General features: G+C 39.3%; 1 protein-coding gene across 1 annotated transcript; it reads left to right on the forward strand.

The window, feature by feature from the left end:
• Positions 1 to 134: 134 nt before the first annotated feature.
• Positions 135 to 6,081, forward strand: LOC139745484 (cytochrome P450 2U1-like). Its single transcript, XM_071655877.1, has 4 exons — positions 135 to 486; positions 1,705 to 2,342; positions 3,586 to 3,925; positions 5,867 to 6,081. Exons 1-4 carry the CDS (start codon positions 135 to 137, stop codon positions 6,079 to 6,081), a joined length of 1,545 nt encoding a protein of 514 aa, XP_071511978.1.
• Positions 6,082 to 16,915: the final 10,834 nt, after the last annotated feature.

Genomic DNA, 16,915 nt, shown 5'->3' on the forward strand with positions numbered 1-16,915 from the left:
TTTTCGGCAGCGGAAATCATAAGGGAAGGAGCATAGAAAGTGGCTGCATGTGCATGTCTCTGTCGGTCGAGTACTAGTCCAGAAGCAAATGCGGAAGTGTAGTCTCACACTACAGAAGCAATAAAGACCTCAAAATGTGGGATTTCTTCTCGAGTACAACTCTTCTCGTGTTTGTAGTGACGTGTGTGGTGGCGCGCCTGGTGTTGACGAAAACAACCAAGAGTTCGGGGAAGCTACCACCAGGACCATGGGCCTGGCCCGTCGTTGGGAATCTTCCGGCCATACTCTACGGCGGGCAGCCCCATCGGGCTCTCGCTGGTCTAGCCGTCAAGTATGGTCCTCTGATGACTGTCAGTGTGGGGCCAAGCAGCAAGGTGGTGGTACTGAGCAGTGCACCTGTCGTGAAGAATGTTTTGGTCGAAAATGCAGAATTTACGTCCGATCGTCGAATACCTCCTTTACTTGAGTTGGCGTTCTCCACAAAGGGTAGGGTGTGTCTAAAATCATGACCTGTAATTTACGTTGCAATAAAAGGATACTTGTGTCCAAAAAAGGTGCAACACTTTGCCCTGTTGATGTTGGGCAGAACGGTAGGCACGTACGCCGGATATTCCATTAAATTTTCCAGTGGCGGATCCAGGCGCCCGCGCACTGGGCGCCCCCCTTTTCTTTTTTGTTGCACCCCCTTTAATTTTGTAAAGACGCCCCTCACGGGATTCATGGACTTGCCCCTCCAGAAAGGATAGGGCTGTATTGTTCAAGTGTAGGGCCTATTGGTGATTTAATATAAGATGACATATAAATCCACATTTTTTATTTTGTCACTCTGCCAACCTCATGAAAATGTTAAATTTAGCACTAAAATGTTGGATTTACCATTTCATTATTTCTAGCTGGATGCTAAATACGGATGGGGAATTAATTTAGGCCTACACAATTATTGTGGAAGCCCACATTGTGCTCCGTTTTACTTCATCATAACACGAAGTAAGAACATGCAAGGCTCACAAACTGTTCTGGTTGGATTTAATATGACTTATTGAGCTTTACATCCTTCATTGATGAAATCCTGCGTCATTTTACCAAACAGAAAATTTATGATGCTGATGATGTTAAATGAAAAATGTCGATGGAGAAAATGTGCTATTTACCGTGACGTCATGTCCATTGTATAGTGCACTATACCATGAATATGACGTCGTAGATAGGCGATAGGGTGTTTTTTTTTTTCATCACTACTTTTGATTGGTGCTATCGGTGCTAACGACATCGGCTTTGTAGACTTAATCTGTGTAACGCATCCACATCAGCGGTGCACTGTTAGATGTTCGTCTGGGCTACATAAGTAAACATATATTCCTAACAAGTTTATGTCTCTTTTATTTCGAGATTCGATGGAGGGATATAAAGCAAATATTAAGTCAGGCACTGTTTCGAGCTACTGATGAAATTATAGATTCCTTGGTGACAGAAATTGCGCTATTTTCTCGGGAGTTGCGCCCTCAGAAAAAAAAAAAGTGTTATTCCTTTCCACCTGGAATTCATAATTGCAACTAGAGCCTCTCGGTGCATGGTAGTTGTATATAGGCCTACATACCTCGACAAAGCTGCACACCATTTTCCTTAAGAGTCTCGCCGTATCTACTAACCCATCAGTCATGAATATTTCTATTTCTTTGTTTTTATGCACACACACAAAAAAAGGAAGCGTGATTTTTGAAAACGGAACAACGTGGAAGACTCATAGGAGAATAACCCTCGGCGGTTTCCGCAAAGGTCTGAGTAGTTCCTCGGCCTTTAACACCACCTTGAGGAGCTCCCTAATTCACCTACGTCATCAACTCATGCTCCGAGAGAACCAACAGTGCCAGCCGAGTGCCGAAATCAGCGCTGCTATCGCCGAAATCGTCTCTTCGTTGTGTTTCGGCCACTGCCTCGACGTCCGAACAAATGCGGACATCGCCGAAGCACTCGCCGCCGTGGAGAACATATCCAGGGGTTTGTCGGGAGTATCCCTCGCACACATATTTCCGCGTCTTTTTTATACGCCCCTGTACAGCAAGCTACGACGTGATATCGACAAATTCAAGAGCATACTGAAAGCAATCGTTGGCAGTCATCAGAATCAAATGAGAGATGATGAACCCATTCAGGAGGACATTGTGGACCTGTACCTGAAAGAAACATCTCGAAGGTACGAAAATGTCCCGAAAAGCGAATTTGACGCAGACGACATTTGGAGGGCGATGTTTGATCTATTGGGCGCGGGAACAGGGACAACTTCGGAGACGCTGATGTGGGGAATTCTCTTCATGTGTTTGAACCCAAGCATCCAGAAACGGGTATATTTTTTCTTCTCAATCGCAATCATTGATATAACCTATACTGTCAGATCAATAAGGATGTCAAAATAAGTTGTTTCGAAAAACGTAATTCGGCGAATGCTCGTACATAAAGAGGAGAAAAATAATTCCATGTCTTGAAGCTGTTAAGGAATCAAATCAATCCGGCTCTCAAATGACATAGGCTTTGGTGAAGTTGACATCAACATCAGAAAAATGTTTTCATCACTATAGAATCTGCGACCAAAAAACAAACAAACAAACTGTGGAGAGCGTCAGAAATTGATATACAATGTATTTCATAATGATTTGTCCTGCCCTGATGTGATAGATGGTGAGGCGGAGGATATAGCTTTTAGGAAGGATAAATTTTTGAAGAATGTCTACAAGCAAAGCCGAAAATGTGTTATGGCATTTTAATTGTACTGCAGAAAAGGTTAATTTCATACGTGTTATCAGTCATTCATGCTTTCTTCTTCTCACCCCTGATTATGTTGAAGGGTCTCTGACATCGCAAATAGACATGGAAAGTAATAAGAATATCATGTATAGCTCAAATAGATTTTGACTTTTTCCTGTAAAGAAAGAACTCATCTCAAGTCTTCTTTCTTTAATTTATTTTGACCGAGGCATAAATCAATGTTTTCAAGAAAGTGAGTATGTTTCCTTCCTAATTACTAAGTATGTTATTATGAATGGGAGCACGATTTGGGAGCACGATTTGCTTATTGTTGTCACATTTATCTCACGAGTTATAGTAAAAAAGAGATGTGCCTATATTTCTCTATAGGAGACCTAACCGAATTTAGCGTATACGTTTTACAGTACTCTCCGCATTGTTGGCTATATATGACCGAAAAATAAGTGTATCGGTTGAAGCGATCGATAATATCCGATTTCCTAACTTGCCGCATACGTGTATACCATGCATGAGCTGATGGGGCAAGTGTATTTCGCATGCAGCGCACTCGCTTTGCACTCTGCAATGTCACCCAGCAGCTGTGGAATACAACACACATTTTTCACACTGTGTTGTTCAGCGAAACGGCCTTTATAACTTTATGGAGAAAAGTTTTGGTAATATACTATAGAGACCAAAGTACGGTGACAGACTTAAAGTAACATAATACTGAATATTATACTAATCATCTGAACTTGGCGCATAGTGTCATGATTGTATTTGAGTTTATTTCCTTGCTCCAATGACATTTTTGCTTACTTTTTCTCGATTTCATGTTAAAAGGTCCAAGAAGAACTTGATAGCCACACAGTCTCGGACGATCCCAATGACGTCATACTACTCGATAGACGTGCGTCGCTACCGTTCACACACGCTGCTGTTCTTGAGCTTCTGCGCTGCTCGTGCGTCGCTCCGCTCTCCCTTCCGCGCGTGACTTCCCGTGACGTCACCTTGATGGACTATACCATTCCAAGTGGGACAGAGGTGTGGGTGAACGAGTGGGCCATAAATAGAGACCCAAACGTTTGGACGGATCCGGACGAGTTCAAACCAGACAGATTCCTAGACGATGCGGGAAAAGTTGATCGCGGAAGCAGAGATGCGATCATGGTATTTGGCGACGGTGAGCATTCCTTGAGGTGAAAAATAAAATGGAAATAGCTTTAACGTTCAGATGCGAGTTTCTTCACTTTGTCTCCCTCTACAAATTAAATTTGTTTCAACTGCTGTTCTGTAAATTGACAAATATTAACTTTAATGTTGCCGCATAATGATAGTGAATGCAGAAACAAACAAAAAGACTCATGTTTGTAGAAGAGGTTCCTGGGTTAAGTCATTACATGTACTGATCATCCCGTATGCGTATTGAGACACGTGGGAGGATATACTATCAACGCGTTGCCTACACGGATTGAGGAAAGATTACAGCAAAATCATCAAATTTCGGTAACCTCCAAACTTCTCCTCTTCCCACTCTCCATGTCGGAACCACCTGCTCCACTCAATGTTATCACACTTCCATTTTACACCCCATGCGTGGCGGCCAACAATGAACAAGAAGTGAGAATGAGACATTCCGAAAGGAGAGGGGGGGGGGGGGTGGAGGAAGAAAGAGAGATGCTCATGTAATGTATGTGTGCGTACATAAGAAGCTTCTCTAATTTTCGACAGAAGTTTTCTCATATTTAGTGCATGCATGAATGAACATTTTTACCTGACACATCTCAAAGACGTATTTCGGTCTTATAAACGCCATTCAATTTATTTCATTCGGAATTATCCAAGGGAGCTAAATCAAAGTATAATCCTTTGAGGGCTGTATATAAAAAAAAAAAATCAAACTCTGATTTTTATAGGTATTGTATTCATAAATTTAAGTGTCAGGATTTTTCTCCTCTCAAAAGTGAGATTGTTTGAGATTGCAGCCTGATATGGTGACTGAATTTAATGTGGGAAATAAACGATTCTTACGGTAAGCTATAGATTCGTGAGACTTTGCGGCTTATGAACATGGCATACAATAATTTTAATATTACTTTAATTGGCGGTCGACAAGCCTCATGCAGCTATTAGATCAGTTTACTGATGTTTTATCACGCCGGCAAAATGAGATGTTTGTAAGGCAGTTCTTATTGGTGGTTGGCCGATGGTTCCAGACGTCAACGCTATAACATACCTGCGACAACCTAAGTTGGTAGGAGTAACTGATGCATGAAAAATTATTTCTATCCGCATAAGATATTCCTTGTTGTAATTAAGTTTGCGGTGTACAATCAAAGCGGTAGTTCTGGGAAAAAAGACCTCAGAGAGGGTATTGTGAGAGAATCTGACCCCTGGATCTGACAGAGGAGAGCAGCGAGAGTTTTCGCGACGGTATAGTAAGAGGAGGAATGCAGACGCAATGGTGTGTATGTACAGGGAACAGGGAATGATACAAGGGTATTAAGCCGGCAGTATACGAGTAGAAAATAATGCAGATGAAGGTAGTATAGAATAAAGGGACCAGCAGCATGAGGTAACGCGAAGGTAGTACGACTACGGAGAAGAAATACAAGACGCTGGTAAGGAGGATTGCATGTACAGAAAAAGACGAGTGAATGGTGTGGTGAGAAGAAAGATGGTTTCGTCGTTTTGAACAGTACGACTAACGAGAAGAAATGCAAGATGCATGGGAAGAGGATTGTATATTAGAAAAAAGTCCGTATCTATGTATATATTAAAAGTAACAACCCTGCTTAAGAGAGGAAAGATGGTTTTGACGTTTTGAACAGGTTGGCAGATCGTTGTCGGGACATAATTATTTCATACTTTTTTTGTGTACATCAGAAAGATCTGTAAATTTGAATGTATCAATAAACCACTGGCATCCGCAATATCACGCTTGTGGGTCAGGATACACATTTAACGAATACGTCACAGCAGGCATTATAATGTTTGAATAAACTCTATCTGTCGCAGCACCAAAGGGTAACCTAAATCCGCAGAATGGTGACACCTCAGCAGTTCTCTTTGTGTTTTTCTTTTCCTTTCAATTTGTATGCATTGTGTTTCTTTTATGATACAGGCAGACGAAAGTGCCTCGGCCGAAACTTGGCAGAAACCATGCTCTTCTCGTACTTCAGCAACATCTTTCGCTGGTTTGAATTTCGCTTTCCCGACGACGGCCGAGCCTTGCCGAATGTCAACGAAGGTAACTTCGGACTGACGTACAGCCCTCCTCCGTACGAAGTCATCATTACGCCGCGCAATTTGAACAGCCAATCATCGAAGAGCTCCTGATCGAACCAACGTACGAGGTGCTTTCCTGGTTACTCAGTAATTCAAAGAGAGCGAGACTACTTACTGTGTGGAACAATTGAACTCTGCAATACTATTGATCTCATCTTTGTTGTTAGTTAGAGTCTACGAGAAAACCATGAATAGCGTCATCATGATCTCATTTATTCTATTACGATCTCGCATGCACACAAACTTTGCGATGATAGCGCGTGGGACAATGATATTAACCGATGCTTATTCTGTGAAAATTGTATTGAATATTGTGTATCTTTGTTAAATCGTGAAACACTAGACTTTGGTTCATTTCTCTTAGTTACATTGCACTTTTCTCTCCACTCCACCTCGCCAATATGTTAAACTTCCCTGCCCCACAGTTCTGTACTTCACTCTTAAGGTCTCCCTTTCTACGTCGCATAAGTTGCGAAAAGTTCATAAGGGTTCGAAGAGATACATACGCTGGTTCTGATTTTTATTTTCGAAATCTTGAACGTATGACAACGTAGCAATTAATATGCGCCGTGCAAATGTCGAACATTCGTTGTTTGAACGTTTTGCACGCTGGATGTACGTTCCCTATTCGTCCGCCCTTCGCCCAAATAGGTTTCGGCGTCCATCCCATCTAGAACTTTGCTGAAACGAATGCGTAACGTATAATACACAGCGTTAATGGGACAAAATGCTAAAAAATGGTCAGTGCATACACGACATATTCCATCCCATACTCCAACTTTCGCAAGGCCGCCATCAACGCATTTAACGCTTGTCAACCGATAGAGTAATCATGTGCAGCAGAGGAATAGCCTTTTTGTCTGTTTAGTCTCTCCTGTTGAGTAGCTCCTTCAGCTCAGCACCAAACACAAACATGAACAACAATTGTATAATTATTTGAGTCAGTTTACTCCTTCTGATAGGATTTTTTCCCCTTCAGCAAAGTGGCTAAATAATATACTGCTAGTATCCGTAGTTATAGGACTGTAAACTCAAGCGTATACCCACTGCCTTAGAAAATAATCTGTGAATATAATTGATTAAAAGGTTGTTTAATTGATAATGATTTCTGTTTCAATGGTGATCTCTTCTTTGAACATTATTTTCGTGAACAAACACGAAATATTTTGGAGGTAGGCCTACCATAATAATCATATTGAAGGTAGACGAACGTCCTAATGACTTTATATTGCAGAGACTTTGGTGAAAATAGCAACATTTTGTGATCAGATAGCATATTGACTAGAGCAGCATTATTACATAATGACTGTACTATATCATTGATTTTGTACACTACAGGTTGTATATATTTTTTTTAACACTAAAACTCACATTAATGGAAAATATCTAAAACAATTATGTCCATGGCAAGACACCGGAAGTTGTTGCATTATGGGAAGTTGGTTTCGTGTATGCGTGGTGCAAAGCGAAGAAAACTATTTGATTGTGACTGCATGGAGAGGTTGGTTTGTTGTGTGTGGCGTTCTGTTGTATCAGACCCTGACCTTTCACTTTGTCGGCCCTTGTAATTATGACTATCAAAATTTTAGTGCTAAAAGATTTCTGCAGATATATTTTGTTACATTTTGTCATCTCACCTCTGCCATTTTGCATATTTTTTCATATGTTGCATTATATATATATATATATATATATATATACATATATATTATATATATATATATATATATATATAATTGCTTACCAAATTCAATGTGGTAAATGAGTTAGTAGCCATATTACACATTGTATGGCAAATAAGACGGCGTACTATTGGGCGTACGTCTGACAATACGTTTGTTTTGGGGGTTTTTTCGCAAAAATTTTAGGGTATTCGAGTGTGTCTGGATTTTTCCAATTTTTTCCTGAAAATGGTGTACGTTAGGCATGCTGTATTGTGACAGGGTCAAAAAGAGCGTTTTTACTATCACGAAACGCCATGTTTTTTCTTTCTTTCTTATGTAGTGAAGTTACAGAATGTGGCCATCTTGAGCGATGAGCTTTCTGATTGGCCGTTAACTGTCTCTCTCTCCCTCTCTCTCTCTCAACGAACGAAGGCTCTGATCCTTTTTGTTGTTGTTTTTTTCTTTGGTTTAACCAAAGAGCTAGTAACTCTTTGGTTTAACATGACAATATCATTAAATGATGACATTACCGTGGAAAGTTGGCGTCATTGGGGAATTCCCGCCGTTCCCTTGCAGTCGAACATAATTACGATGTATGTTGTGACGTGCCCCTCACTTCAGCACCTGGCGCTTGGCAGAGTCACACCTTCGACTTCGAGTGATAGATAGCAGTTATTTGCAAGTTGCCCCAGTGACAGGATTCAGAACATTTGTCATGTTAAGGACTTACTAGCAGCTCATGGAAGCATCTAAACTCGTCCTCGTGCCGTATCTACCTAGGGAGCTCTGAAGACGCAGCTACAGAGGCCGACAAAACGAGGCACACTCGAACGGGGCCTGGCCCGCATGGTTCAAGCGTTGTGCGAGTGATTTTGTGCCACCTGCTAGCAAAGGGATTACACCTGGGTTCTTTCAGCAGTTCTTAGGGAAAGTTATGGCGTTGACTGATCACAAAAGCATGCACAGCGTATGGTTCCCGTTCGTGTCATTTTTCTTGACCGTGCAAATATCTGCAGGTTGGTGACAAAGTTTTTGCATAAATAAGCCATTTCACGGTTCCAATCTGAGCATTTGCAGATAAAGGTCATTGCAGACTAGTTTTATGTAAACTGGCTTATTATTATGAATACATGTAAATTATATATGTATATATATATATATATATATATACTAACATATAAACATATATACATATATATATATATAAACATATACACTTGTATATATATATATATATATATATATATATATATATATATATACATATACATATACGTGTATATATAACGAGAGTAAAGAAGAGGCCGTAGACGTTGCTTTTGAGTCCTCACAATTTAATTTTTACTTCGAGCCTTCGGGCTCTGCCCTTTGTCAAGAGAGATGATGTGAGATGCACAGTTCACATTTGGCACGGTTACATGCCGGCAGTCAATATTGGCAGCCGGTTGTGGGGAACCGAAATATTTGTGATGGTGGTTGGAGTTAGGCCTGCTGAGGTGAGGTGTTGTGTGTGTGCTAGGAAGGCCTTCCTGCGTACACTATTCCTAAGCACTACTTTAGATCCATGTCAGCAAACAAGAATCTTTTTTTTTTTAATTCCTCTGAGGGGTATGAAAACATTGATCACGATATTTTACTCTCGTAAGATAGAATTCAAGTATTTCGCAGACAACGCAATCTAAATTATTTGAATCAAAATGAAATTTACATCAGTGTGACAATGTAATTATCTTTGGCGAAAATGGAGGAGCCTATATTGAAACTCCATGCATGTAAAATATGGACACCTCCAAATAAGGGTCGATATTCATAACGTCCATGCATTTCATTTACTGCAACACATGCCGTCTTGGCCGTTTCTTTGTTTGTTATTGTTTTTGTTGTTGTTTGTATTTAGGTTTCCGTTGGAAATAAAAAAAAAAACCAACTGAATAGATAAAGATTAATAGTGCTAAGGTTATCAGAAATCAAAACGGCAATACTAAGCCCCGGTGATAATCTATTTTGATTTCTCGGATTTCAGGTTTGGTTATAAATATGACATGGTTGGAGTCCAGTGAAATTGGGTCTTCGGCATCACTGGAGTATTTTGTCCACGGCATTAGGCCATTCGAGGTTCCGGACGAGATCAAGTGCTCACTGGACAGTGGATTATATAACTGTACGACGCCCACGGGTGCCTGCACACACAATAATCGTACCCAGGTGGTCCTGTCCGAGAAGATTAATGATAGATCTTGGAGCTGCGACATTGAAATTGCAGACGTGCAAGAAGAAGATGTCGGAGAATATTTTCTCTGTCAGTTGGATTTCTCAGAAGATTCACCTAGATGCAAGAATGTCCACGAGACCTATCTCGATGCCTGTGAGTAACACATACACTCTTTATCCAACTCCTGTTACACTGTATAATTGAAAATAAAAGCACAAGTACTGGTTGTCAAGACGGGCGCGGGTAAACTGATGATGGTTGTGTGTTTGGGGATTAATATTGTGGGTATTAGTGGTGAGTAAGGTTAGCTCTGAACAGATGAACAGGAGAATTAAGATGAGACACAATGTGAATGATACTGGCTGCCTGAACTTTTTGTGGAATTGTGCTTTAAGTGATATAAGTTGCAGAATTGCAAACTGTGGTAATGACGCTTTTTAGCACTTCAGCGTAGCATTGTGTCAAAGGAGGACGAAGAAAAGAAATGTAAAAAAATCACCACTGTTTCATACCTTTGCCCGGTCCTTCTGGGTTATATACCTCGCTTCTTCTTTCAACGTCTTGCAGGGTACATAAATGAAAATAATTAAAGATGCAACATCACCTACGACCAAGTCACAAGAAACTCGTCAAATACTTGTCCACTTCCAGCAACAGGTAAAACAACACCCGAGTCACTCTCTGAATCACCCTCAAGTCGTAAGTTTGATGCCATCGTATTGGTTATCATAATTATTTGAAGTATTTCATATCTCGTACAGCATAAATGGTAAACAAAATGATATAACATATGATATATAACAGCTAGTATGTAATAGTGCACCACAAGAACCAACAAAAAATCGCACGGCAAGATATTACTTGAGAACCAAATAGGCGAAATGAATCAACCTATGAAGTCAGTCGTAAGTTTTTATATTTTACGAAAGAGCAATTTTCTTCTTCTACATTATTATCAAAGGTCCATTTTACCTTTGGGAACAGTGATTTGAAAAATGTTCATGATATTGCTTTTCATGCATATGTGTAGGTCTGTTGTACCACAGAACACCCTCCCATATAAAATGTGTGCAATAAAGCCTAAAATATAAGGAGATGTCAGCATTTTTTTCAGTAAACGGTAACTGTAGTCTGGAAACATTTTTATTATACCTATTGTTCACATTTTGTATATCTAACAATACTTAACATCGATTTTTACTGATTCATTTTTTTTTACAGTGGTTGTTTCTATCCCTAACTCACATTTCAGAACTATTTTGCAGCACTAAAGCTGGGTTTTTGTTTCATCTGCAAATGGTAAATTATGCCTTTAAGGTTGCATCATGGAACGAAGTGGCAAATTGTGGGGGGGGGGGGGGGGGTGGGGGTTTCTTGCATTTTTTTCTAGCTGGTAGAATAATCCCTTCTTTGTTCTTGCTATTCAGTTGCATTTCCCATCTTTGTCCCATTTATCGCACGGAGCACAGCTTGTTATTCAAGCTAAAGTACCGAAACATGTTGATTTGACCCCACATTTCCTATTAGAGGCTCTTTTCTCACAACACACTTTCTTCCATGTTCTTAGAGCAAGGAGGTGGGAATAAAAGAACGTGTACAGTCTTTCTATTATTTAGATTAGGAAAGTTAGGAAAGTCCATTCGAATTTTGTATTGAGTTATATATATATATATATATATATATATATATATATATATACGATTGTACCTGTATATAATTATATATAACAATATGTTCATCTTGGAATTTTCCACGTGTTGGATTTCCAATGTTATAATCATAAGAAGAATGAGTCTCAAATACGCAATTTGCGGATCCAACACTGTCCAACAAGAAGGTTGGATCTACAGATTGCGCATTTGAGACTCATTCTTCTTATTATCATATGCATTATATGATATACTGAAAGCGATTAGACTGAGACGGACGTTGCTCTCGATCTTGTTCTTGATCAGTCGAGCTTCTGGCCTGTCATCAGGCCTTCATCAGGATCTGGGACATGTATAATTTGACGTGATGTCCTGTATCACAGCACCGTGTGCTCACCTTCTGTGTTGGGCTATAATGTCCTGTCTAGTCATGGCTGAGTGTTCTGCTACGGGTGCTCTATTATCGAGTCCGAAGTTAGAGGAAAGTTAGAGGAAGGTTATATAGAGGAAGTTTTGAGACGTTCTCACGAACGTTTAGAGCATGTTTGGGGATGCATGACCTCTGTAAAGTTCTACGTTTTCTACAAAATTTGACAAATCAAAATCGTAGCATACATCTATACACATCAAACAACTATTAACAACTATATAGTAAAAAAGAAATTATAGACCTGCAAAGAGAACAAATTGTTTGATGTACAAAAAAATCGCAGAATACCAGTACACTTAGAATGATTCTAAAGTATGCCAAAATTACATTTGAAACTAGAGATTATTATGTGGGAGAAACTGAAAAAAAAATCAAATGCTTTCCTAGTGGAGGTAGGTCTTCAGCAAAAAAAAACAACAAAAAAACAAAAAAAAACTGTAGGTACACACACAACAGAGAAAAAGAGAGGAGAAATACAGGAAAGAAGAAAAAAACTTCAACTCAAGACAGCTCTCATCTCTCCTTGGGAAACATTTCTCCCATGATAACTGAAAAATTTGCGTTCGCATTTCCGTCGAGTGTTCTTCGTGTGCGTAACATGCTGTACTTAAGCTATGGTAAATAATGGTACACACGACATTCACACATAGTTACGTCGTAAGAACTTCGCACAAATTGCACCAGAATGGTTTTCGGCTTCATTGTCGGAACATATTCGGAGAAAATCTTTTCGGAATGTTAGATTTTACCTTTCGCAAATATGCGTGCTCCGCGAAATCAGGCCTTTACGCGATTGCAGGTTTTGAGCCGCTCAAAATTCGGCTTCCCGTAAGAGTTACGCAGTATTGCGCTGTTTTACGTAATTTTTGCGTAGTGTGCGTAGGTCTTAGGCGGACAATGCGCGAAATATGCATGGAATATAAGTGATCGTTCGCGAAAATAGCATAATTAAACCGAAGTAACAACAAATTTGAAAATCAAAAGTAACAAAAGAGTATCTTACAGTGTTGCATAAGATTTGTTTTTAAAAAATTCTTTAACTTTAAGGATAAAATATTTAAATTTAAGGCTTCTTTTATACTAGATTATAAGTATTATACTATTATTCTTGACCATACCAATTCAAATAGATTTAATTTCATGAATGATATTTTTCACATCTTATCATTAGCGTTGTTTTTCTGGAACTCAGGTAATGAGGCGCACGACAAGTAGTTAATGGAAATTTTTAGATTTTAAGCCTTTCTTTCCTAGGAATTCTGATGTTACGATGTTACTCTGTTCAATCGCCTCGTCAAATCGGAAAGTCACGTATATACAGATTACTGCCATATAGGAATCCCACGTAATGTATCATGTACACCGTATACTCGGCCTTTCCAATTAGCTTAGGTGGTATACGTATAATATCACCGGTCTGGCTATCCGGAGATCTGTGAGGTTCGAATCCCGATGGAATCTTGTTTTCTTTGTTCTTAATTTTTCATTTATGAATTATATATATTTCTGTTTTTTGTTTTCATTTATTTATTATGATATTCAAAAACTTGCATCAATTCGGTGATCCCTTGCATTTATCCCAAGTTGATTTTATTCTTCCATGAGTTTCTGTTCATACGAGTATAGATAATACAAGGGTTTTGGACGAATATCGTACCAGGGCTGTCTATATCCAGTTCAGTATGTATGCATTGTATGTATTTCTGGTCAGCATCCCTTTGTTTTGTATTTGTCTTATTTATGATCGTCAGAACTGTCAATCATCAGATAAACATAAGCCCTCCAAAGCCTGGAGGTTGCCTTTGATATTGTTTTAGTGATTAAAATAATTATGAATGCCGCTCTGTTCAATTATCAGTTATTGTGCATGATGTTGTCTTCATATTGTGATTAGAAATAAAATTCGCAGAATTGTATTGCATTGAATAGAGAATATTGACAGTCCCAAGCTACACATTCTCTTTTCTTTGCAGGTACAACAACAGAAGCAGTGCATGAAGCAGACACATATCAGATAAAAGACAACTAGTTCGTAAGTTTGTAGCAAGACCCTCTAATATCCTCCTTTCCCGCACAATGTTGTTCTGCGCATGCATTTCTTTGCTTTGTTGTATGGAAGACAATCCACTTAAACCCTTTGGCCCGAATACACGAAGACGGTACAAATGAAACCATGGTTTAAACTATATGGACAAAGACCACGGAGATACACTCTAAATCAATCTTCGAGTGATCCCTGAGGTCACTCCAAAACGAGTGAAAATGAACGTTTTCACCCTAAATTCACTCCAATTTCACTCTAAATTTACTCCTTTTTTGTATTCACTCCTTCAAGAGTGAATATTTTCACTCATTTTTTTTAAAGAGATTAATACTACTAGTATCTGGTATGGCACACATTCAATAATTGATTTTATTGTGTTATATTGTGGGAACATGGAATCCTTGTGCTTTTCTAGATCTTCAAATAATATAATCAATGTGACCAAACTATGCTATAGTTTATAGTACTTCTATACATCTATACTTGAGTTGGTGTGTGTGTGTGTGTGTGCGTGTGTGTGTGTGTATGTATTTAGTTTTTGTCCTGTAACCCCATAAGAGAGCTTTCTTGCGTGCGAGTCTTCGACAGGAAAAATGTCGAACACTTCCTGTATATCCTGTTATTTGCTTACACTTGAACCAAATAAGACAAGGTTTCGCAGTTCCTTTCATCGAACATTGATTTTACTAAAATACTGCCTGGGAAATATGTTGCAAACAGCGTGCCATGAAAGTGAAAGCCATCATAAATGTTCTATGGAGCCGGATGAGGCGAAGGGGATTCCCCACCACCTTTATATTACCCCCCCCCCCCCACACACACACACACATACACACATAAACATCATACATACTTCTGCAGCCTTCGCAATAGATTGTCATGATAAAATTAGTCTTTCCATTGCTAGTCTAAAAGTCATTTTAGTATTTGATATTCGAAACTTGGTATCCCTATTAAGAAATTGTTTTATATCTGCTGTTGTTCTTTTTATCTACAACACTTGTATTCACTTTTTTTATTCTTAACCAATACATGACTATCATCTACATCAAAAGCCAAATATAATCAAATGGATATGGCTGGATGGGCCAGCCATTCAGCTGCGGTGTCGACAGAACGCGCCTGTCTTCCTTTTCATTGGGTCCAATATCAATAGAATGGCAAATTAAATGTATTGCACGATGATTTGTGATATCAAGTTACAGTAACAGCGTTTATTGAAAAGTTGATTTGATACAAAGCCAAAGTATGGCATACTGCAACTCCGCCCCCTCACTACAAAATAACAAAGAAATGTATCAGTGCATGGAAACTACTAAACGTAAGCTAGCTATACCTTTAAAACGGTAAACAGGTAAACGAAAGGTGTTTATTCACATTCATGAAATTCTTCCGTCGAGATATTTTCATTGCATGATTGCAACTAATAAATTGCAATTCATTTTACGTCGAGGTAGGACATTTTGTCATTATTTGCAACGAGAGGTGTTTGTTTTTAAAGCAGAAGCTTGTTAAATAGTGTTTGTCTTCTCGAAATACTGAAGGAAGTTTTGCCCTTTGAAGACGGTATCAAAATTTTGATCTCAACTCGCACAATTTGCGTGCGGAATTTTCAGCTGTCGTCACTATAGCAACCATTCAGACAAGGTTGCTATACATGAACTTCCGACACAGTCGGAAAGTCCAGGACATGCGACCTATACTTATCGATTGTCACGTGATGAAGGTGAATGAAGAAGGCTGCAGCATTCACAATTCCGGCTATAAATCCTACCTATTGAAAATTAAAGTCTAACATCAATTTCAGATGAAGTACCAATGCAGATGAAGTTTTAATCTATTGAAGTTACGCCTTCATTTTATCTTTTTTTTTCTTTTTTCTTTTTTAGATAAACGACACGGAGAAAAACTCGTCAAAATCACTCCGTAGGTAAGTTACTAGTATGAAGAGTCCTTAAAACCGCGTACCATGGTATGATGGAAATAAGGAGGTTCGTGACAGTTGTGACAGGGTACGTCATCCGGCACAGGATCGGTAATATGTTCACTGTACTTCGAATTAACGTAAAATGATATTGATGTTGAAGAACATTTAGCATTTCACTAAGCAAGGGATCAACCGTTTTCCGCATTATACCGTTTATCTGCGCAAGGATCACAATAAAGTCAACAAATCTACACATGGCAATTAGTCGAATCAATCAATTAATGTACTATCGATGTGGAAATCCTTTTTTTTTTGTACCCCGATTCCCACTCTAATAGAAAATATGTTAATGAAAACTGAACGCCAGTAGATGTTTTATCATAGAATGAGTAAATATGCATAAAATGCATAGGTCCTACATGCGATGGCGCACAATCTCGACAATCATCTTCACTGATGCTACATAGGCACACAAAGCTGTGTGCGCACGTGTATATGGGATTATGAATGTGTATTTCTTGGTGTTTATGCGCAATGCCTCCCATTCATAAATCTTATAATCTCTTTGATCCCATCGCTACGCAGTCTCTCCTGTTAAGGTGATCCTTGGGTTTTCAGAGCTACCAAGTCTCATTGTAAGTGAGGCTCAAGCATTTATGGTCTGTCTCACGATTTCATGCATGGCACACATTTTTCTCACACATCGGGAGCATATAGCTTAAAGGATTAAAGTGAGAGTTGCAATTGAAGGCATATTTCCCTTTTGTCTTTCAAAATGAGTAAAAAAAAAAGCCACTTAAGTATGCACCAGTTTGCACCCTTAAGGCAAGAGCTGAAAATTGAAAAAGCTCCCTACCGTGGGAGGGCGGACACCCCGTCCCACGTGCACCCTTCCGCCTCGCTCAGTCGTTCCGCTCCCTCGCTCACGCACATGCACGCGCGCCGAGATGCGGAGTCAT

The sequence above is a fragment of the Diadema antillarum genome, unplaced genomic scaffold (genome assembly GCF_040938485.1).
Source record: "Diadema antillarum isolate AM-2024a unplaced genomic scaffold, OU_Dant_1.0 seq00001270_RagTag, whole genome shotgun sequence".
In the NCBI taxonomy this organism is placed as follows: Eukaryota; Metazoa; Echinodermata; class Echinoidea; order Diadematoida; family Diadematidae; genus Diadema; species Diadema antillarum.